This window comes from Tamandua tetradactyla, chromosome 17 (genome assembly GCF_023851605.1).
Source record: "Tamandua tetradactyla isolate mTamTet1 chromosome 17, mTamTet1.pri, whole genome shotgun sequence".
Classification (NCBI taxonomy): Eukaryota; Metazoa; Chordata; class Mammalia; order Pilosa; family Myrmecophagidae; genus Tamandua; species Tamandua tetradactyla.
In genome coordinates, this window is record NC_135343.1 from 43,105,087 (window position 1) to 43,129,150 (window position 24,064).

The 24,064-nt window shown below is 40.6% G+C and overlaps 1 protein-coding gene and 1 pseudogene across 9 annotated transcripts in view; both read right to left on the reverse strand.

Moving 5' to 3' along the window:
- AAK1 (AP2 associated kinase 1) overlaps positions 1–8,727 on the reverse strand; it is a 205,646-nt gene extending 196,919 nt beyond the window's left edge. For 8 of the 9 annotated variants that reach the window (XM_077134454.1, XM_077134450.1, XM_077134453.1 and 5 more), the window contains exons 1-2: positions 8,281–8,433; positions 7,564–7,955 (exon numbers count right to left, since the gene is read on the reverse strand). In XM_077134454.1, the coding sequence (XP_076990569.1) occupies positions 7,564–7,726 (163 nt within the window). In that variant the 5' untranslated portion in view covers positions 7,727–7,955; positions 8,281–8,433. Of the gene's footprint in view, positions 1–7,563; positions 7,956–8,280; positions 8,434–8,656 lie in introns of those variants that run through there. The other variant, XM_077134449.1, reaches the window with a different exon arrangement.
- A 9,586-nt stretch (positions 8,728–18,313) lies between these two features.
- Positions 18,314–18,838, reverse strand: LOC143661590 (small ribosomal subunit protein eS24 pseudogene; annotated as a pseudogene).
- Between the last annotated feature and the right edge of the window lie 5,226 nt (positions 18,839–24,064).

The window sequence follows — 24,064 nt, forward strand, 5'->3', positions numbered from 1 at the left end:
CATTGAATCTGAGAAAATGAATTTAAAAGTTAAGTAACTTGCTTAATATCCCGCAGCAAATTACTCCCTTCTAAGCCATCTTTGATTCCTCTCTCTCCCCCACACTGGTCAACAAATCATGGTAGTTCTACCTATGAAATATATATTTCAGATTCACCACAAATTCTGTATTCTCCCGATCTAATCCAGCTTTTCTTACCCAGACTATTTCAATTATTTCTTCCTCGTCTCCCTACCACTAATCATCCCTGTTTCTAATCTTTTTTTCCAAACTGATGTCAGTTATTTTTCCAAATTACACAAGTGATGCTTTAAACACATAACTGCTTCCCAGTCAGTAAAACGCATGTCAAACTGTTCAGTTAGGCCAACCCGCTGGCCTTCCCAACACTACCTTCCGTCATGTGCACCATAATCTGCCCTCTGGAGCAGGGTTTCTCCATCCTGGCATTATTGACATTGTGGGCAGATGGATACTTTATTGTTGTCAAGGGCTGTCCTGTGCATTGCAGGATGTTTAGTAGCAACCCCAGACTCTACCCATTAGAGGCCAGTATTAAGCGCCACCAAGTTGTGATGATCAAAAATGTCTCCAGACATTGCTAAATGCCCCTGGGGATAATCACCCCAGGTTAAGAACCACTGCAGTAGACCAGTAGTCCCCAAACAAGAGTACCAAAGACAAACAACTGGGTAATGGAAAGAAAATAGGAGCCCTTCTACTTCTATTTTTTCATCTTAAAAAATAAGAGTTTATCCTTATTAATATTTAATACATGACCTGACACTAGCACTCCCACTCAGTCCATATGTTGTCATGCATTTCATACAACTTTGATGGAATCCAGTGGGAAAAGGGGGAGCTCCACAGCACAGAAGGTTGAGGGTGATATCCTTTCAGCACAGAGATGCACTGCAGTTCCTGTGTGCTTAGTTAGGTGAATTTACTGATGACATTGTTTTCAATGAATTAACCCTTATAAAACAAAGAAAAGGCTTAAAAGGATTCCTGCAAAGAAACCAGGGATTATAGATAGCATAAGCATAAATGAACAACAAGAGAAGGGCAGAGTTGTCATTTCTTTTCCTGGTATAAACTCTTCTTCAGTCATATTACAATGTAGACATAATCACAATCTAATAAGATTTGACAATCTAATAAAAAAAATCACTGAGATTTTTTAAATATGGATTTACATCTACTATCATTAAAGAACTTCATCCAAAGTATATACTGTCCCTTCAGATATTAGCTAATGGTAGCAGCACCTGAGTATAACTTATAAACTAACTAGCATACATACATGAAAGAGATGCTTTCCCCCCCATGGACAGGCACTGGGAATCGAACCCAGGTCTCTGGCATGGCAAGCGAAAACTCTGCCACTGCACTACCTGTCCGCCCAATGCATACTGTTTAAATAATCGACCGTGATATTCTAGCAAAAAGGAATTTAGAGACCACTGCTCCAGACCAACACTGTCCCACAGCACTTCTATGATGAAATATTCTATTTTGTCCTAAATGGCAGGCATCAGTCGCATGTGACCAGTGAGCATTTAAAATGTGGCAAGTGCAACTGAGGAATTAAGTGTTTATTTTATTTAATTTCAGTTCATTTAAACTTAAATAGCCACATGTAGCTCATGCCTACCATACTGGACAGCACCGCCCTGGGCTACTAAAAGATTACTGTTACCTCAAAACATACAGCTCCCCAGCAAGCAGTGCATAACCTTGCTTTTGGGTCTTCGGCCATGCTATCATCTCTGCCATTCTCCTACCTTGTCCACATAGCAATAAAGTGCCCTAATTTTTGAAGATACCCTCAAATGTCACCTTTATTTCACGCTCCCTGACTATATCCCCCCTTCCCAAAATAAATTGCTCCCTCATGTCTGCTCCCCTACTCCTTTCCTTTTGTGTCTCAAGTCCTATGACTACAAGTTCCTCAAGGCAAGGCCATGTCTTAATCAACTCTGCACAATGCCTAATGAACAATGAGGGCCTTACACTTACTGAATAAGGCAAAGAATGAACAAACAAATCTTGATCCCCCAATTCCTACACCAAAGTGTGGCTCTGAAAAAGCAGATGAGAGACTATTTATTCTTTGCTACTTCACAGTGCTAGAAGCTACTTCAGTAGACAATTAATGTTCTGTTATAATTTGGGGCTCTTTCAGATGCAGATATCAGTTATTTTTTATGTAATCTCAGAAAACATCCTAAGAGGGCCTGGAAGTAGATGGTAGTTTCTAGATCCTTTTCTGAAGTGCCAACTTTCAAATAATGATAGTTAAAATGACTGCTCCGTTGCAATATTTTTTTCACGCCTGTTTTGCTAATATTCATCAAGCCTTTCCTGGGTACTCTACACGCAGTTTCAGCTATCAAGATGCAAGAGTATGCCCCCCCACACATATACCATCTCACCTGAATCCCACCTGAAACTCTCCTCATTACCTGTCATTAAATGAGCATGACTTCATAGAACGACCAAAGGACAGGATTCAACCATGGCAAGTCCTTATTCTGGACTTCATTTCTGAATCCTAGATTTGGCTATATTTAGCAAAGCTATAACCGTCATCATGCCCAAAGCCAGGAAGAAGACACCATTCACAAACCACCCCCTGAAAATCTGCAGTTGCCTCTAAAAACCAGACTTCCCGGCAGGCAAAGACATCCCAGTGGAAGGGATCAAATTGGTGTATGGGTCGAGAAGACCTTAGGTGCTTACCACTAACCTCTCTAACTGGCATTCAAAACCCTCTATAACCTTTCTTCCTATTCTTTCCATATACCACCTGTTCTGGTCAGACACCCTTCTGTTCACTCCTTTCTGTACCAGTGGTCATCTCATTCTCCTGCTTCTGTCCAAATTCTTCAAGCTCCCTGCCTCTCATCTGATTCCACCAGGAACCGTCCCTAACCACTCTCTCCCTAGGGACCAGATGCTCCCTTGCACCACAATTAGCAAAGGGCAAAGCCCAGTAGGAGACTAGTGCATACTTGATAGCTATTCAGCAGCTACTTTCAAAGGGTCCTGGGCAGCAAGCACATCAGGGACAAAATATAGGGAATTTAATTCTACCATTCTTAGTTTTCCTTTCCTCAATTCTGGAAGAGGGAGTTTGTGTTAACCAAAATGACACCACTAGTCAGTATTTCCAGAACTTGACCATACTGTTTCACCACACCACACCTTTGCACATGTTATTCTCTCAGCCTGGAAGGTCTTGCATAACTGTTGCATGGAACATCTGCTGGGCAATTTCCATTCCTGCTTACACTATACGTCATCTATAAACCCTCATCCTGGGGTCACTTCTCTTTATCATCTCATAACACCTTTCTAACAAACATCTATGGCCATCTACTGCAAATCAAAAGCTAGTGGGTCGTTTGATGCCTATGAACTCCTTAAGAGCCAGTCCCATGGCCCATTCTTCTATCTCCAGAACATATTATAGTGCCTGCCACAAAGAAGACACCATAAATACTCACTAAATTAATACATGCATACGTTATATTGCTAACTACCAACACCTTGCAACTAAATGCCTTACATATATTTTTAGGTGGTTCCACATACATTTTTAAGCTTTACTACCTTAGGTAAAAAAAAATTATCAAAGTTTACTGATATGGAGTCTTAGTTGTCCTCATTAGCCCTAGAGCTGGATTCCTATAGTGTAGGTAAGAAAACTGTCCTGGGGGGCACCTGGTCCACCTGATGCAGTTCTGGAATGTTGTCTTGGACATAGCAGGAATTCAACAAACAATAACATATTTTGTTTATATTTTTTAATTAAGCAATATTGCTTTAAGCTTAGATGTAAGGCCTCATTTAGCTAAGGAGGTATAATGAAAACACAGCTTCTCAATCCTTGGAGCACTGCTTCATTTTCCCATTGAGCACACACTGGAAGCTCAAACCAAATATTCACTTGACATCACATGCCTACTAACCTGGACAATTTAGCATCTCATCTTCACAGAGAAAGCTAGAGAGAAATTATCCTACCCAGCCCAGAGATAGCCATAACCCACTAACTTGGGATTTAGAATCTTCACTTCCCCCAGGCCAACAAGGCCCTGTGGACTAATTAGTGAAACCAGGCCAGCAGGACTAATGCTGGTGACAGAGAGATAGCTGTCTACATATTATCCTGTCTACATATTATCCTGTCTGCTCCAGCACCTGTTCCTTGGGGTTCCTGCAATTTCTTACTATGAAACATAGTCCCACATCCATATTAAAGCAAAAGGGATAATCAGTGGGATGGTAGCAACAGGGTCTGTATTAGAAGCCCCTATTCCCATCCCTTGCTGTACTGCCCGGCCACTATCTTGGATACTCCAGACACAGCTCTGACTGTCCTTAGACAGCTCTGGCTGGGGCTGGTAGACAGGTCACCACCTGGGGACTCAGAGGAGAAAGTTGAGGAAAGGATCAAGGCTACTCAAAATATCTACTGAACCTTTAAAGACCTCGTGAGGTCTTTGCAAAGAACGGGCTCTGCCCAAATACAATGGGGGAAAATGAATACTTCATAATGCTACAGCCAAAGTAGCCTTGACATTGTCTATACCACTGGTCCTTCCCACAGACTGTATATATGGCGTAATGTTGCTGGAAAGTAATGGCAACCATTTATTGAACACATGAGAAATATTTCTTTATATATATTATCTTATTTAATCTCCAAGACTACCCCAAGGGGCAGTGGTTCTCAAACTTTAGCTTGCATCAGAATCTCTCAGGGAAACATGCTAAAGTCCCAACCAGTTTATGGGATAAAGCCCCCAAATTTGCATTTCTAACAAGCTCCCAAAGTTATACATGCTGCTGGTCCAGGCGCCACACTTTGAGAACCACTGCCGTAGAGAAACTCATGAGAGATGTGAAATGCTGTGCCCAAAGTTCCACAGCTGATAAAGACCAGGGCCAGAATTTGAACCTAGACATTCTGACTCTCCAAGCCAGTGCTAGTAACCACCCTACTGTATGTGTGAATGTAGGCCTATCTTCCCAAATTCATAGGCAGCTTCTTAAGGCAGATACCACATTTTAGACCTTTCAGAACCTAGGAGTGCCTTTTTAGGTGGTAGGTGCTGCATACTTTGTCTACTGCTCCCTACATATCTGCACATTTCTATGAACCACAATTTCAAACTCAATTATAGTCAAAGACCATAAGGAAGGTAACACTGCCAGACCCGGTTTCTACAACCAGTTATTTAAAAAATTAATTAGTTAAGGCCAATCACCTCTTTTCCCTGTCTCTTCAAAGAGGGGTTAAAACCCTACCTCACCTCTGTGGAATCCTAACTTTAAAAGAAAAAAAAAATGTAAGTCTATTAATCTTCCCAAATGCATCACATTCTCTTTTGTTACTCTAAGACCTGGTTAAGTCCTGCTCAGTTCTATTTAGAAGTCACTTCCTCCAGTAGGCAACTCTTGGCTCCCTAAAACTGGGCTTATCTCCATGCTAACACTTACCACTCTACTATAAGTGGCTGTTTTCTCTCTCTCAAAGTAGTCTGTAACTCCAGTATCTAGTTCAATACAGAGACTAGTACTGTGTGAAGCACATTATAGGTGCTCCATAGTTATTTGGCAAATGAATTAATAAATAAGTGAAGAGCTGCAAGTCCTAAATTCCACATAAAAAACATCATAATATGTGATGTGGCAGTTCTCAGGGATAAATTTCAAGGAAGAGGAGGGCAATCTAGGTAACGAAAACCGATTTTTCCCTTTTCTTTTCCACATCACTCTTCTCCATCTCTGAGAACTGAGATCAGCACTGCTTAGGGTAGGAGAACCTGTAAGGAGACAATATGCTACATAAAGTAAATGCCCCTAGCCTATAAAGTCAGCAGAGGCCATTCTGAGGGGAGGAAAGAGCCAGGCACCTCCTCATTTTTCCTGATTTCTCTTACATACACACTCCCTCCCCTCCCCACCCTACCCCACCCCTCACCCTCACCCCCCACTGCAGTCAAGGGCTTTAGCACAGGGATGAAAAAGACAGATCAGACTCAAGGGTGCGGATCTGGCAGCGGGCACAGAAACATCTCCCATTCTGCACCAAAGCCCACAAAGAAGTATCCTGAGGGACAGTGACTCAGGCCCCAGATTAAGTCCAGTTAGAGCAGTAGTGAGAATGGAAAAGGGCAATAATTTCACAAAGACATAATTGTCAGACATCATTTTAAAAACAGTGTTTTTAAAGTACAGGCTTCAATCCAACCCCAGAGAACTAGGCCCTGCTGAATTCAGTGCTTACACAAGCAGAGAGCCAAACACAGCCTTTTCCTCCTCCCAGCCCACGGGCCTGCAATACTCACCATGACAGGCATCTTCCAGGCCCAGGTCAGGACCCTTCGTTCAACCTTAGCTTGCCAAAGGCTCCTTTTTAAAGGGGCCTCTTGGTTTTCTCTCCTCCTCCCCATACCCCAGCTAATAAATTGTTTCTCCCCTATGTTGCAGTAATAGAGGCCACCCCTTCCCCCATCTGCCTCTCAGTTCTATATCACAACCTACAGCAGGTTGGCCCCATCCAATTAGTTTGAATAGCTTCATGCCAAGGAAATTGCTGCTTTTATTAAAAATAAAAGCACACTAGGCAGGCAATGGGCTGTGAAAAGTATGAGTCTGGCATAATTATGAAGGTCGAGGTTAAGGTTAGCAAGAGACATGCAAAGATTTCCCTAAAGCCTGGGGTGGGGGAGATATATATCTACATTATTAATAGATCTACAGATGCACACACAACACAGGGAATTTACACAGCAGATCTAAATAACATGCTCTCCAACAGAAGAGAAACAAAATTAAAAGCACTGTTTTAGCACCTTAAGTAATCTTCTTTGGGTTAAAAAAATAAACAAGAAGGGCCTGCAAAACACTGAATTCAAAATAACTACATTCATTTCATATAATTTCTATCTTAACTACATCTTGGGAACCTGATTACAATTAAGTCAGGAAGCAAACCCAGTCAAATGCAAAACCCTTGGCTGTGGCAGCTGTAAATTTAGAAAAACACATTCCCATTCTCCAAAAATCCTCTTCCTTCCAAAGGCTGACCATGGAAGTGGAAAAGTTGGGTGGGAAGAGAAGCCCCTCTCTTTTCTTAAAGGTCTCCCATCCCCACCCTTTCAGCCTCCACATCGATAATTCAACTTTCATGGGGATGACAAACCTACTACCTTGTATTTGATATAAAGCTTTATACCTTCATACATACGTTTTCTCATCTCATCCTCATAATTCGGTGAGACAGCCAAGGGTGGCTTCTCAACATTTTTTAAAAAAATAAAAGGCCACTAAGGTAAACGATTTCCGGCAACCTCCCCACAACCTCCACACGCCCTGTCACTCTCAAATCTCAGTTTTAAATCTCTCAAGGACAATGAATCACAGGGCAAGAGAAGGGGGAAGGGAGGGTCAACTGGTCAAAACCCATTCATACATTCAACTAGACAACCAGGGTCCTGCCGTATCAGCAAGATTTTCATTTTCGGCGCACAGACGGAGTCCCACCGTACCTTCCGCCAACACCTCGTCCACAGTGACCTGCTGTCGCCCGATGCCAAAGACCCTTCCGATGTAGCCACTGCCCAGGCCTGAGGTGCTGCCCCCTCCTCCGCTGGAGCCAGAGCCCAAGCCAGAGCTTCCCTGCTCTCGCCGGGAGTCGAAAAACTTCTTCATCTTGCAAAAAGGAACAGCAAAAGAGCAAAAAGCCAATGGTTTCTAGATTTTTTTTTTTTTAAGGGAAACAAGAGATCCAAGGATTTCTTCTCGGATTTCAGCTCGGAAAGGAGCCACCCGAATCCGGGCGAGGGGGTGGGGGCTGAGGGAGGATGCCTATAGGAATATGCGTGTCAGTCGCGCGGCGGGTCCCCTCCTCCTCAGGAGAGCGATTCGTGTAAGTTTAAACCTGTGATGACAGAGGGAGAGAGAGAGAGAGGATGAATCAGTAACACACTTAAAAATTCAATTGCTGAGACCTAAGGGGGAGCCAAAGCCATCATCCCGGGGAAACGCTTCATGCATTATCTTGGGGTAGAAAAACCTCTGAGGCTGAAAACGCATCCCCGGCCCGGACCCCGGGATCGCCGAGACCCGGGATCGCCGAGACCCGAGCTCGGAGAAAGGAGAGACTCTGGCCGCCTCCTGCAGCGCCGACCCCGGCCGGGCACTACCTCCCCCTCCTCCCCGATCCTCCCCGCCACCCCGCGAGGCAGCATCCCGGCGGCACCCACTTGAGACGGCTCGGCGGCCAGCGCTCGGCTACCAGCCCAGCGACATTGTCACGGCCGTCGGATCGTACGACGCGGTTAGGAGGCGGCGCTGCAGCGAGAGCCGGGGCCGCGTTCGGCGCCCGCCAGCCCGCCAGCTGATCCTCCCAGCTTGCGGCGGAGACTGACCCGCCGCCCCTCCCCCGCGCGCGCTCCCGCCCGGCTCCATCCACCCAGCCAGGAAGTGAACCGCCGCCGGAAGTGCCTCTGGGGCTGCGCGGCCAGGGCCGAGCCTCCCCTGAGACCGCCGCCCTGTCGCGATAAACCGGAGGCAGCCGACTAGGGGGAGGATGGGGTCAGGGAATGGGGTCTCAGTGCGGACCGAGTTTTGGAAAAGTACCTTGATAGTCCCGGCGCGCAGGGCACCCTGGGAGATGTAGTTCTGAGCCGCCGCCGGCTGGACTACAACTCCCAGGATGCCCCTCGGGGAACGGGCGAAGTGCCTGCCGTGGCCTTCGCCGCCGTGAAGGTGGTTAGCTGGGTGGTGCAAATGTGGGGATTCGGTTATTTAAACACATCCGGTAAACAAACTGCCAGGTATCAGGATTTCTCCCCGCTGCACGGTCTACCCCCCTGGAGCCATCTTATTTGTGGCTTGGCCCCATGCAAAAGGGATCCTGGGGATTGTGGTTTCCAGACGGAATGAGGCTGACACCTGAAGGACGCGGCTTAACCGCTTAGCCCCTGGCGGATTCTGCCAGGATTGCCGACGTCACCTGGACAGAAGGTGGAGGAGGAGGGTGATCGGAAAAGAAATCTCCTGGCAGATGGTTATGGCAACAGCAGAACGCCAAGCCTAAAATAAATAAAACCGTCCGGTGCCTTCTGCCCCAAATCTCGAAAGCTACTTTTTTGCTCCCAGATGTTATTGAGAGCCGGCTCAAGAGTCAGCTCTTAAGCCAGGCGTTGAAAAAAACGCTCAGTAAAACAGTGCCTGATTCGGGAACCTACACACGAGGCTCAAACCGAGGAACTTATAAAGGCTGTGTGCAGACAGACCCTGGGATTCAGGAGACCCGGCCGGTTGTCTCCGCCTCAAACTTTGGGCTCCTATGTCCGCGGTGACCCTTAGTTCTTCCACCTTTGCTGATGCTATGCGGGAGCCTGACCGTCACTAACCCCGCCTCCCACAAAGGAAACCTAAGCCGACCTTGTGTTACTTTTTTTTCGTTTCGAGAGTCCTTTTGATGCTTATTTAGCCCCAATATCCCCTAAATGCTGACAGGGCTGGGCGATGTGCTTTGCATTGCCAAACCCGGAAAATTTGGAAGGCCTTGGTACTCTTCTCCGTCCTAGATTTCCTGATAGATGGCGCTGGAGGTCGTGCCAAATCCCTGCAAAATATTCCATGATTTTTCTATACCCTGATTATAGGTTCTCACCTCCACCTGTTCTCCACTCTCCCTAGTACTGCGACAACCCCTTGCTTGTAATTCATCCCAGAATTTCTTTGGCAGTAATTTGGAGTTGAGAAGAGTGCCCTGGGATAAATGCTTCTTGCTCTTTCTAATCTGAATATTGAGCCGACCTGTAACCAGGCTGGCCCTGGCAGCAGCTGCTGCTGCTACTGCTGCTTAATTAGATTTAAAGAAGTATCATTGTAATTACACTTCCTGTGTTGAGAGGGCATCTCTTCTTTCAGAAGGAGTCAGTGTTATTGCCTCACTTCACAAATCTAGGCAGCCACCTCAAAGATGGGATAAGGCACTTAACTAAAACATTCCCTCAAAGCAAACCCAGGTAAGCATCTTCTCTGCACTTCCCTTAAAAGGCTAGGTTTTGTCTGAGGAAGTTTGGCATAGATCTTAAAATAGAAGGGAAAGCTCATTTGGAATTACATTCATTGCCCCATTAATTTTGCACTGACTTTTTTCTCAACACCCATTAATTTTGACTGACTTTTTAAGGGAGGCTGTTGGATCCTAGAATCTGTTATCAACTCAGAATTTCATTTTCTAGACTTTCCATAGTACTGAGTTAGACCACCTTTGCCCAAATCCCAAGTCTCCTTCTGAAATACAAAAATATACCTTTTATCCAATAGGATAAGATAGCTAATGTGTATTTATTGAACATCCACCTGATTGCTTTGATCAGAATCTGAGGGAGGTGGTTGAAAACAGAAGAAAAAAAAAAAAAGACAATTCCTTTCCTTCCATTCTCTCAGAGACTGATAACACACTAATAGCTCTTATGATAAGGCCACAATTAGAAAGAGGTTTCCATATAATAAGTTATTTAATCCTCAAATCAACCCTATGACACAGGTACTATTATATAACCATTTTATAGACAGGGAAACAGAAGCACAGAGATATGTGATTTCCCCAACCTCACAGAGTTAGTAAGAGGCACAGCCAGGATCCAAACCCAAACATTTTGGCTTTAGAGCCCAGTGTTTGAGTACAATAAACTGCTTATATTGAAAATGCAAATATAAATATTTGAAAAGATTTGGGGATAGTTAGAAATACATCTACAAGCAGTGTAGTAGTAAGTGACAGAAAACCTCTGCTACTCCATAGATGTCACCTGAAGCCACTAAAATTTCTGGCCTATTTTCTCAATCATAAAACCAGAGTTCTTTTACGACATTCAGTAATTCTTTGGTTTCACAGTACAAAATAATCACAGATCACCACTCTATAATCTCAAAACTCCTACCATGCTTTTCTGTAAAATTTATCTCAATCTGCCATGCATTCCTATTCACCTTTTCATGTATATTGTCAATTCAACCAAGTATCTCGGAATGCAGGGGATAATGTACTATTTATTTTCTTGAACATCCAATACAGTAGTTTACATAGAGCGGGTCCTTACCTATACTTAAATAAGCAAATAATTGACTTTGAACTAATTGTGCCACGTAACCACACAGAAATAAACCAATGAATAGAATTGAAAGTTCAGAAATAAACCTTCACTTATATTTGCGAGAAGGGTGTCAAATCCATTCAATGGGGAAAGAAAAGTCCCTTCAACAAATGGTGCTGGGAAAATTGAATATCCACATGCAAAAGAATGAAGTTAACCCCTACTTCCCACTATATTCAAAAATTAACTCAAAATTGATGATCAAAGATCTAAACATAAGAACTGAAACTATAAAGCTTCTAGAAAAAATGTAGGAAAACATCATCAAGGCCTTGTGTTAGGCAATGGTTTCTTAGACTTTACATCAAAAGCACGAGTAACACAAGAAAAAAAATAGATAAATTGGACTTCATCAGAATTTAAAAATTTTGTGTATCAAAGGGCATTATCAAGAAAGTGAAAAGACAGCCACAGAATGGGAAAAAATATTTGGAAACCATATATCTGATAAGGGTTTAATATCCAGAAAATATAAAGAATGCCTACAACTCAAAAACAAAAGAGCAAACAACCCAATTTAAAAAATGAACAAAGGATTTAAATAGACATTTCTCGAAAAAGATATACAAATATGTCTAGAAAGCATATGAAAAAAATGATCAATATCACCCGTTGTTAGGGAAATGCACATCAAAACCCAATGAGGTACCACTTCACGACCACTAAAATGGCTGTTAGTTTTTAAATAATGGAATATAAACAGATGTTGGCAAGGGTGTGGAGATATAGGAACCCCCTTGCTTTGTCGGTGTGAATGTAAAATGGTGCAGCCCCTGTGGAAAACATGTTGGCTATTCTTCTAAAAATTAAGTATAGAATTGCCATATGGCCCGGCAATCCCACTTCTAGGTATATACCAAAAAAGTACTGAATGCAGGAACTCGAACAGATGTTTATAAACCAATGTTCATAGCATCATTAAGCCAAAAGGTGGAAGCAATCTAAGTGTCTCTCAACAGATGAATAGATAAACAAAATGTGGTATATACATACATATGTGTGTATATACAGTGAAATACCATTCAGCCATAAATAGGAATGAAGTTCTGACATAATGCTACAGCATGGATGGATCTTGAAGACATCGTGTTGAATGAAATAAGCCGGACACAAAAGAACAAACATTCGATGATCTCACTGATATGAGATGGCTAGAATATGCAAATTCAAAGAGAAAGAAAGTAGATTACAGGTTACCAGGGGCAGGGGTGGGAGCAGGCAATGTGGAGTTAAAGCTTAGTTGGTACAGAGTTTCTCTTTGGTGTGATGGAAAAGTTTTGGGAATGGATTAGCATTGATAGTAGCACAGCATTGTGACTGTAATCAACACGGCTGAATTGCATACTTGAAAGTGGCTAAAATGGTAAATTTTATATTATATATAGTACCACAATAAATCACAGAGTGAACCTTATTGTAAATCATGGACTTTAGTTAATATAATAACATTGGTTCAATGGTGGCTCCATGGGAGAATTCTCGCCTGCCATGCTGGAGACCTGGGTTCAATTCCTGGAGCCTGCCTATGCCACAAAATAAAAGTAAAAATAAATAACATTGGTTCATCAATTGTAAAAAACATACCACACTAGTGTAAAATGTTAGTAGGGAAAACTGGGGGGGGGGGGGTAAATGGAGCTCTATATTTTGAAATAATTAATTTTAAAAACATGCAAAAATTAAATGTTACACAGAAAGTAACAATCTGATTGAGGCAGAAAAATTGATATGAAGTATCCTAGACGAGATAAGCTTTTTAACTAGGCCTAGGAGTTATGATGGAGAAATACCCGTGAAAGAGAAGGGAGAAGGAAATTGGCATTTGGTGAGTATCTTCCAAATGCCAGCTACTGTAGCGAGCACTTAACATACTATTTTGTTTAATCCTCCTGGCATCCCTGCAAAGTAGATACTACTGTCTATTACATCAAAGTAGATATCAGGATACCATTACCCAATTCTATAGATGACTCAATAAAGAATTTGCTAGTATCAGGGGGACTCATGTAGTTTGGTAGGTTTAGAGGAAATGATTTGACCTGTGGTGCAGCTAAATCATGTCACGGTAACCCAATTGAGGCTCATGTGTGCTGCACCTTCAGGGGAAATGAAAGGGAAGGAGACTAACACTGATTAAGAACCTTAAAGAAGGCAGACCCTATGTTAGATGTTTATACCATATCATGTAACCTTCACAATGCAACTATGAGGTGTTCATTTTTATTTTATCGAAGTGCAAACAGAGGTTGAGAAGGATTAGCTATAGTTAGACACAGCCTGCAAAGAGCAAAACCAGAATAGAAACTGACTGCCTCTAAAACCCCTGTCATTTTCACTACACCATGATGCTATCTTCCCATCTCTTAGCCCAGTGGAACTTTTTTGAAATACAAATTCTCAGGCCCCACCCGGAGCTACTGACTGGGAAGGAGAGCCGAAGGCAGCAATCTGTTTTAGAAGTCATCCAGACGATTCTGAAACATGTTCAAGTTTGAGAACCAGTGCTTAGCAGAAGGGATCTTGTAATAGCTATTTCCCTTCTTTAAAAAGAACATTTAGGGTGGGCCATGATGGTTCAGCAGACAGAGTTCTCGCCTGCCATGCCAGAGACCCGGGTTTGATTCCCGGTGCCTGCTCATGCGAAAAGAAAAAAAAAAAGAAAATTTTTTGGTTTTGTTCTAGTTTTTTGTTTTCCGGTTAGAAAATAATTATGTGCTTATTGTAGAAAGGCTAGAGAAGAAAATAAAAATCACCTGTGATTCTCCATCTCAGAATCAAATCAAAATCAGAATGTCCCTGCTATGGACATTTTGATCACTTTCCTTTTAGCATTTTTTCCATATATAAATACAACAATTTTTTTGCCCTATGGAATCACATTATATATTTAGTATACTTTTTTATATTTTTTTCACTTAATAGGTTTCCATTTCCTTATACATTCTCTGAACACATTCTAAATATATTTTTTCAAATATTTTATTAACAAATCTTCACATACATAGATTCCATACATGGTATATGATCAGTGACTCACAATATCATCACATAGTTAAATGTGCATCACCATGATAATTTTTTAGAACATTTGCATCACTCCAGAAAAAGAAACAAAAAGAAAAAAGAAAAAACTCACACATACCATACCCCTCACTCCTCCCTCCTCTCATTTACCGCTAGTATTTCCATCTTCTGAATTTATTTTACCCTTTAAACACATTATTTTTAAAAACTTTTAATTTTGTTTAAAAATATTTTCAAACTTACAAGACAGTTACAAAAATAATACAAACTCCATATAGAGAACATACCCCTCTGCCCCTAGATAACCAGATCCACCAATTGTAAAATTTTTCCACCTTTGCCATATAGTCTATCTATCCATCCATCCGTCTATTTATCAATCCATTTTCTGAACAGTTGAGTGTAGATTGTATACATCATGCTCCTTGAAGACTTAATACTACCATGTACATTTCCTAAAAACAGGATTTCAAGAAATTCAAGAAATTTAACATTGATAAAAAGTTTACAGTCTACATTCCAATTTTTTCATATGTCCCAATAATATCCTTTTGAGCTTTCTCTCCTCCCTTGCTAGATTCCATCCAAGATCATATATTGCCTTTAATTATTATTCTCTTTACTGTGTTTTTTATTAACTGTGAGAACATATATACAACATATACTTTCCCATCTCAACCACTCCCAAGCATACAATTTAGTGGATTAATCACATTCCCTATGTTGAAGTACCCTCACCACCTTCCATTACTGAACATTCCCATCTCCCCAAATAGAAAGCCTATACCTATTTTGTACTAGCTCCCTATTCCCCCTATACCTTGCCCCTAGCAACCTGTACTCTGATTTATGTCTCTGATATTTTCTTTGTAGTTACCATGGGGTTAAAATTTAACACACTAAACCTATACCAATCTTGTTTGCTTTGATACCAACTTAGCTTCAATGATATACACAAATTATGTCCCTATACACCCACAACCCCCTATCTTTATGTAGTTCTTGTCACAAATTACATGTTTATACATTATCCATATGATGAATTTAGAGAATAGCTCCAGACCAAAACATAGGGATCCACCCTGATCCTTTCTGCACATATGTCTTGCCTTGGGCATGCGCATGTGGTCCTAGGAATTTCCCCAAGTGCTGCCTCACAGTTTCTTTGCAGTCCCGGGCACTGCACTATCCATCCTGCATTTAGCAATCTCTTGCCCCAGGCAGCCACTTGGCTGTATTCTGTAGGAGAGTGAGCTCAGTGAGCTGCCTTCTACATACAGGGCAAGTTCTAGGATGCTAACTACCCAAGCCACCACCAAACAGATGGGGACAGACATGCATGCTCTCAGTATGTGGAGTTACTCACTCCCTCTGGAACCCAGCTCAGGGAGCTGCCTAAGATCCTATTGCTTTTTTGTGTGTGTGTATGCTGTATGGCGCAAGTCACATTTCATTTTTTTTACATGTGACTATCCTGTTATTGCAGCACCATTTGTTGATTTTTTTTTTTTTTTTGAAGTGTATGGGCCAGGAATTGAACCTGGGTCTCCCACATGGTGGCAGGTGAGAATTGTACCACTGAACTACCCTGGCACCAGCACCTGCCTACTGCTTTTAAACAGCCTTTTTCTTCATTTAGTGTTCGTCCTGTTACTGCAGTCCTTTATCTATTTCCTGGAGCCTTGAGAAAGATGATTCTGCCAGTTCTTGCTGGTTGTTCAAAACTTCAGTATGGGGTGAAGCCCTGAAGTGTCTCACTCCGCCATATGGCTCAGAGAGGGGCCTGGACTCGTTATTTTGATGGCTGCTTAGAACTCAACAAATCCTTTACTGTTGCACATTATATTGTTTAATTAGAAAAGTTCATTGTTACATACATGATTGAAATGACTATCTTTTCATGTGCTTCTTTGATTTTTCTAAGCCTACTTTTCCATAAGTGGAAAATCTGGGTTAAAAGGTAAGAATATTTTTCTGGCTCTGGAGAGCCATAGTCCTATCCGGAAGAGTTATGCTGATTTGCTCTCCACTCAGTGATTCAGTTAACAAATATTTATGAGTCATTTACATTGTGCCAGGCACTGGAAACGTTATCAATGAACAAAATAGATACAAGTAGATACACCATCTGCCCTCAAAGTGCTTCTGGTCTTAAAAGAAGATATTAATCTCCAGGTATTTCCCTATACTTGTCAACACTGAGTTTGCGTGTTTAAGAAGAAATCCATGGCATTTTATAAGTGCAGATAGTGCTCATTGCTTTAATTTATATTCTTCGAATTAGCAAGCTTAAACACATTTTCATTTTCATTTATTTATTTGCCAGTTGTTTTATTGATCACGTATTGTATGCCAAAATTGTCACTGGAAATATAATGATAACTATGACAGACATGCTCCTTCCCTCACAGATTACTTATTAGATGTCCATGTTTCTTTGTTTTTAGGTCACCTGTTCACGTCTTCTTCCCATTTTTCTGTTGGAGCATCTGCTTTTGAGAATTGATATGTGTTCTAGTTTGCTAGCTGCCAGGATGCAATATACCAGAAATGGAATGGCTTTTTAAAAGGGGAATTTAATAAGTTGCTAGTTTACAGTTCTAAGGCCGAGAAAATGTCCCAATTAAAACAAGTCTATAGAAATGTCCAATCAAAGGCATCCAGGGAAAGATACCTTGGTTCAAGAAGGCCAATGAGGTTCAGGGTTTCTCTCTCATCTGGAAAGGCACATGGCGAACACAGTCACAGTTTCGCTCTTGGCTGGAAGGGCACATGGCAAGCAAGGCATCATCTGCTACTTTCTCTCCTGGCTTTCATGAAGCTCCCCAGGAGGCCTTTTCCTTCTTCATCTCCAAAGGTCGCTGGCTTGCGGACTCTGCTTTGTAGTGCTGTAGCATTCTCTGCTCTCTCTGAGTCTCTCATTCTCCTCTTTTATAGGACTTCAGAAACTAATCAAGACCCACCCAAATGGGTGGAGACATGTCATCTCCTAATCCAGTTTAACAACCACTCTTGACTAAATCACATCATCCAGGGAGATAATCTCATTACAGTTTCAAACATACAGTATTGAATAGAAATTATTCTACCTTTATGAAATGGGATTTATATTAAAACATGGCTTTTCTTAGGGGACATACTTCCTTTCAAACCAGCACAATATGAAAATTCTCTTTTATGTGTTCAACCAATATAGATTGAGTATCAACCGTGTACTAGGTACTATTCTAGGCACAGGGAATATAGTGCCAAAGAAGATAAACAAGTACCACCTCCCAGATAACTTATGTTGGAGTTGGGGTTGGGGGAACACAATAGATAAGCAAACAAGCCAAGAAAAATGTCAGATAATGGTGAATGCTATGCACATAATTGTACTACATGATGTGATAGAGAAGGTCTGAGTGGCTATGTTAGACTGGATTTCAGCTTTCTCCATTTGAATGATGTTAATTAAAACCTATTGTCACATAAATTGAAAGCCCATTTTCCCCATGTTTGAAGTTAGGTGTTTTTTTTTAGTTTGATGAAGGGTTGTTTTTAAAATGTTTTTCTGCTCATGATAATATATAATCATTTTGTAATATTTGAAAAAATAGAAAAGCAAAAAGAAGAATATAAACATCTATCAACAGATTGATATTGTTCCTGCCTTTTTTGATGTGCATATATTTCTTATGTATAAATTATGTGTGTGTGTTTATAGTTTTAGTTGATAGAGGATATATTGAATTATTGCCTGCTTTTTCCACTATGTGCATGGACTCTGCCAGGAACTCAGAATAAAAAATGACAAAATGATAGCAAAACGAGGCATGAGACTTGCTTAATTTAGAAATCATAAATTTTTCAGTTTAATGTGTTCTTTAGATATTTCTTTTTATATGATTCTGTTTTTGTTTCATGAATAAAATAGCTCCATGAGGACTAATGATAGTTTTGTTTGTTTTCTTCTTACATGGTCTCCGTTTTCTTCAGGTTGCTTTTTTTCTATTTATTGGTTTGATTTGTTCTCTGTTTCATATTCAAGGATTTTCCTAACATTTGATAATCCTTGGTTGTCCAGTCATATTTTTTTTTAAGTTTTTAGTTTTATTAATCCTCTGGTGAAATATCTGCACAATCACGGATCAAGTCACTGAAGAATCCTTACTCTTTCTGTTATCCAATCTCCAGCTCACTTTTTGCCAGCACCAACATTGGCCTTTGCAGTACCCCTGACCTTCTTCATTCTATTCTTGCATTCCTTTCGCTGTTTTCTTGAGGTCTTTTTCTTCTCATATAGGCCATGTCTTGCAAGTCTGTGTTTGGATAATAAACACATAATCCAAATTATGTGTTTGCATAATCCAAGGAATCATAAATCATGCCAAAGCCAGTCGTCTTGCCACCACCAAAATGGGTTCTGAATCCAAATACAAAGATGACATCTGGTGTAGTCTTGTACATTTTGGCTAGTTTTTCCCGAATTTCTGTCTTAGGTACCGTTGCCTTTCCAGGATGAAGGACATCAATAACCATTTGTTTCCTCTGAAGTAGTCGGATGGTCATGAACTTCCTGGTCCGGATAGTTACCGTGTCATTCATGATGGCGGGTGATCCTCAGGCAGCCAGGGAGAAAAAGAGCTGTCCAATCATATTTAAGAGTGTGGATTTAAACACAGATTGGAAACAGTGCTCAGCTAGAATTTATGGACCGTAAGTGGCATTACAGGGTGAACCTCTGAAGTCCATTTTTTAAGCCTTCTGGGTTAGTCAGATTTTCCCAGAGAATATGCTTCCTATATCCCACCTGGAAGGCAAGACCTGCTCCCCTGTGTTGGAGGACTCAGTTGGGGGACAGACCCAGGGGAGCCAGTCTGCAGTGTGCATGCGTACCCTAATCTTCTTACCATCAGTGCTATGCTTTGGCTTACAACCTGCCCATCTTCCCCAGAAAAAGGATCCTCTGTTTCATCTGTCCCAGAGATAAACTTCCAGTCCCTTGGCAGAACTGGGTGGAGCAGTGATTTGACTGCTGAGAGTGGGGGAGCTCAGACTGCTCCTTAAACAGATTTTCAGCCATTTCTCCCACTGTCACCTTTTGCAATCAATTCCTGAGCCTTCTGGAGATCACAATGTGAATAGGTTTGCTCTCCCTTTCTCCACTGCTGACTTTGGAGGCACCTCTGCTAAATCATTTAGCACTCTTATTTGCTCTCCCCTTCCAAAAATGTAGACTTATCGTCCCCTGTACGGTTTTTCTTGCCTTTGTTGGTTTATACTCCTGGAGTCACATCTATTCTTTGGAACAACTATGTCAGGTCTCCGTTCCCTGCCCTTTGTGTCTATGAATTCATCTCTCATCATTTACAGTGCTTTGTTCTTTTCCTCCACATTCTGAAAGAGCTTCTAAAGTTTGCCCCCCCCACACACACACCATTCAGGTTTTTGCTGCATCTAATGTAGTTTTAAATTATTCATTTTTCATTTCCTTACAGATGTCCCTTACCTTATCTAGCTTCCTTTTATTTTTACTTACCTTAAAACCAGTTCCCCCTTCACATCTTAATCGGTGTGCTTAATCGGTGTGCTTCATCAATTATCTTTTTTTAGTGCCCATTGTTCTTAAAATTTTATTGCAAGCATAAAACAGATACCTAGTTTTCATAAATTGCCTTCCGTAATGCTTGTTCAAAAGCATAAACTCCTGCATCTTGAGCACTTTGTTTTCTTTTTATATGCTGTCAAATCTTTTCACAAACCTATGAGTTATTTTTTGTTTTTTTTTTTAACTGCTTGCTCATCCTTAAGATGATCAGTGTTGTTATATCTTAATCTTTTTCTGAGTCCTATCAGGAATTTTAATGGTTTTTTGGGGAGAGGCAAAAGGACTTCTAACTGCATACCTTCTTAAATTGGGGCCCAGAACTTCCATTTGAAAATCTGTTGTAGTGATTAAAGTGGGTACATGAAAGCTCTGAACTTCAGTTAACTTAGGTTATAGTTAACCTAAAATACAAATTGGGGCTCTTGAAATGTTCAAGCAGTATGAATGTTCTTGGGCCATACTTAGGCAAATATTTTAAGATCTTTTTCCATTAGTCTGCATCCTCTTAGTTAGATCCCCCTGCAGGCATAGAACACATTTCAATCTTAGAGGTGGGGTCTGTGCCTAGGGGACAACAGGAAGCTACATCTCAGCCAAGCATGGCTCAATACCATGGCTCCCACCTCAGTACTGCAGGACTGTTTGTCTGAGCAGTCAGTGAACTACAGTCAGGATGTCCTACAGATCTTATTCTGACACCAAGGAAAATCCTTGAAGCTAGCAAGATAATGTAGGATAGGGGCTAGCTCACGGACCCAGAGCCACAAGTCCTAGTCCCACGTGCTAACTCACCCTTAGGTACTATGTGACTATTGTGGGTACTGGTTTCTACCTGACACTCCTTTCCCTGTCTTCCTTCCTGACAAATCCTTAGTTTTGTTCCAGTTCATTCTTCATTCTCAATATGTCTCTTTTAAGTAGCATATATATATTTTTCCTTTTTAAATCCAGTCTAATAATCTTTGTTATTTTTCAGTAACATTCAGATCATGTACATGTATGCAACTTGATATATTTGGGTTTACATCAACCATCCCACATGTGCTTTCAGTATTGTCTTGCTTGTTTTTTTGTTCCTTTTTTGTTTTTCAACTCTTTGCCTTCTTTTGTATTGAGTTTTTTTTTTCCAGTTGTATGGACACTTCAATTTTTACTATATTATTAGGAGTTCCATAAAACTAATCACAATATTTGCACATATGACTTATCAGACTTATTGGTCCTTTTACCCCAAACAATGCAAGGACCTACAACAGTGCTACTTTAAGTTTGGTCTGCAGACAAGTATCACTCCTGAACTGTTTGTTACTTGTCCACAGTGAGATAAATACAGAAATTGGGAATAAAGATTTACAGTATATATATATTACATGCAACTTACAACTCATTTAAGACTTTGGGAGTGAAGGGGGGTACTTTAATAATTATGCTGGTACAACAGACATTGTACCAGACTGTCCCACAAACTGGAACATATGGCCACCTCATCCTTAGATTTCACTAGTGCTGGAGCTCTGTGGAAACATCAACCCAATGAAATCCTGCACCTTTCATTTTCTGAGTGTAATCTATACAAATTCCCAACTCCTGAGCTCCACAGACTTGTTAGGATAGCCCAGCAATTACACCTGGGCCCCAGGACCCATCATTTCCTAGCCCATCTCTGGAGAGTCACTTATGATTGGGCTATGTGTCCTGTCCTCTTGCTCAAGCCAAGGCTTCCCCCAGTAACTGTCCTTCCCCTGTAGAGAGTACTTTTCTTTCTTTCTTCTTTTTTTTTTTTTAATGATTTTTGTTGTGAAATATAACAGATACGAAGAAAAGATAGAAAAAGCAATAATTTCCAGAGTACATTTCAACAAGCAGTTACAGAAAGGATCTCAGAGTTTGTAATGGGTTAGTGTTCCACTTCTGCTGGTTTGAAACTCTTCTGTACCCCATAAAAGCCATGTTCTTTAATTCTCATTCAGTATTGCTCAGTGGGATCTTTTTATTCTTTCCATGCAGATGTGACCCACCCAGTTGTGGATCATAACTTTTTTTTGTCTCAGTTTTTCTTATTAATTAAAAAAACAGCAAACAAACGAAAACATTCTTAACATATGATCATTCTGTTCTACATATATAATCAGTAATTCACAATATCATCATGTAATTGCATATTCATCCTCATGGTCATTTCTTAGAACATTTGCATCAATTCAGAAAAAGAAATTAAAAGACAACAGAAAAAGAAATAACATGGAAACAGAAAAAAAAAGATTATACATAATATACCCCTTACCTCTCCCTTTCATCGACCACTAGCATTTCAAACTAAATTTATTTTAACATTTGTTCCCCCTATTATTTATTTTTATTCCATATGTTCTACTCGTCTGTTGACAAGGTAGAAAAAGGTATAAAAGGAGCATCAGACACAAGGTTTTCACAATCACACAGTCACATTGTGAAATCTATATCATTATTCAATCAACATCAAGAAACATGGCTACTGGAACACAGCTCTACATTTTCAGGCATTTCCCTCCAGCCTCTCCATTACATCTTTTTTTTTTTTTAATAATATTACAATTTATTTACATCAAATGTATGGATAAATATAGACCACACACACTCTAAGTTCCAGTACCTTTTGTTGCTTGTGATTAAACTTATTTCTAAGGAAAATATTTTATTAAACTTTATGATGATTAAAACCAAGGTAAATATCAATACACATATGCATGCAATAAATGTTCATCACTTATGGTTGCATGAAAATCTTCAAGAAGCAGTAAAACCTCTGGTGTGTTGCCATTGTCACTGAAACCAGGTGTGACTGGGCATGTGATGATGAGCCAAAGAGAGGATTCTCAAGTGATGAAGAGGCATTATCACTGAGGGACTTAAAAGACTTTCCCTAGTGTAACTGGTCTCTTCACCTCTCCATTACATCTTGAATAACAAAGTGATATCTACTTAATGCGTAAGAATAACCTCCAGGATAACCTCTTGATCTGTTTGGAATCTCTCAGTTATTGACACTTTGTCTCATTTCACTCTTTCCCCTTTTGGTTGAGAAGATTTTCTCAATCCCTTGATGCTGAGTCTCAGCTCATTTTTGGGTTTTTCTCAATCCCTTGGTGCTGAGTCTCAGCTCATTCTAGGATTTCTGTCCCATGTTGCCAGGAAGGTTCACACCCCTGGGAGTCATGTCCCACGCAGACAGGAGGAGGGTGGTGAGTTTGCTCGTTGTGTTGGCTGGAGAGAGAGGCCACATCTGAGCAACAAAAGAGGTTCTCTTGGGGGTGACTCTTAGGCCTAATTTTAAGTAGGCTTGACCTATCCTTTGTGGGGTTTAATTTCATATGAACAAACCCCAAAACTGGGGGCTCAGCCTATAGCTTTGGTTGTCCACACTGCTTGTGAGAATATCAAGAATTCAATTTGCGGAAGTTGAATTTTCCCACATTCTCACCATTTCCTGAAGGGGACTTTGCAAATACTTTTTTATTCACTGATCAAATAACTCTGGGATTCATCGGGACATCACTCTGGACAAACCAACAAAATCTCATGTCCTACCCAAGGTTCCATGTACTTACAGTGTTCAACAAAGCTATCTACAAAAGTTGTATTAGGAAATGAACTAGTCAAAATATAAATTGTGTACCGAATAGACATTTTTTGCTTTAGTCTCACACATAAGTTGAAATTTTAAAATATTAATTACCATCTATTTTCAGCACCCTGCAGTAATGACATTCCTTTGTTCTTTCTCATATAAAAACATTTTTAAAAATTGTACATTTAGTCACTATCATTATACACTCTGGGCATTCCTAGATTATACCAACTCAATCTTTATTGTCTATCTTTCTTTCTGATTTCATTTGTGCCCTCAGCCGTCCTCCCTTTATCATTCTCACATTCGGCTTCATTCAGTGTTTTAACATAATTGTATTACAGTTAGGTCGTATTGTGCTGTCCATTTCTGAGTTTTTATGTTCAGTCCTGTTGCACAATCTGTATCCCTTCAGCTCCAATAACCCAATATCTTACCCTTTTCCTATCTCCTGATGGTCTCTGTTACTAATGAAATAGTCCAAGTTTATTCACTAATGTCAGTTCATATCAATGAGACCATACAAGTATTTGTCCTTTTGTTTTTGGTTAATCTCACTCAGCATAATGTCCTCAAGGTCCATCCATGTTGTTACATGATTCATAACTTTATTCTATCTTACAGCTGCATAATATTCCATCATATGTATA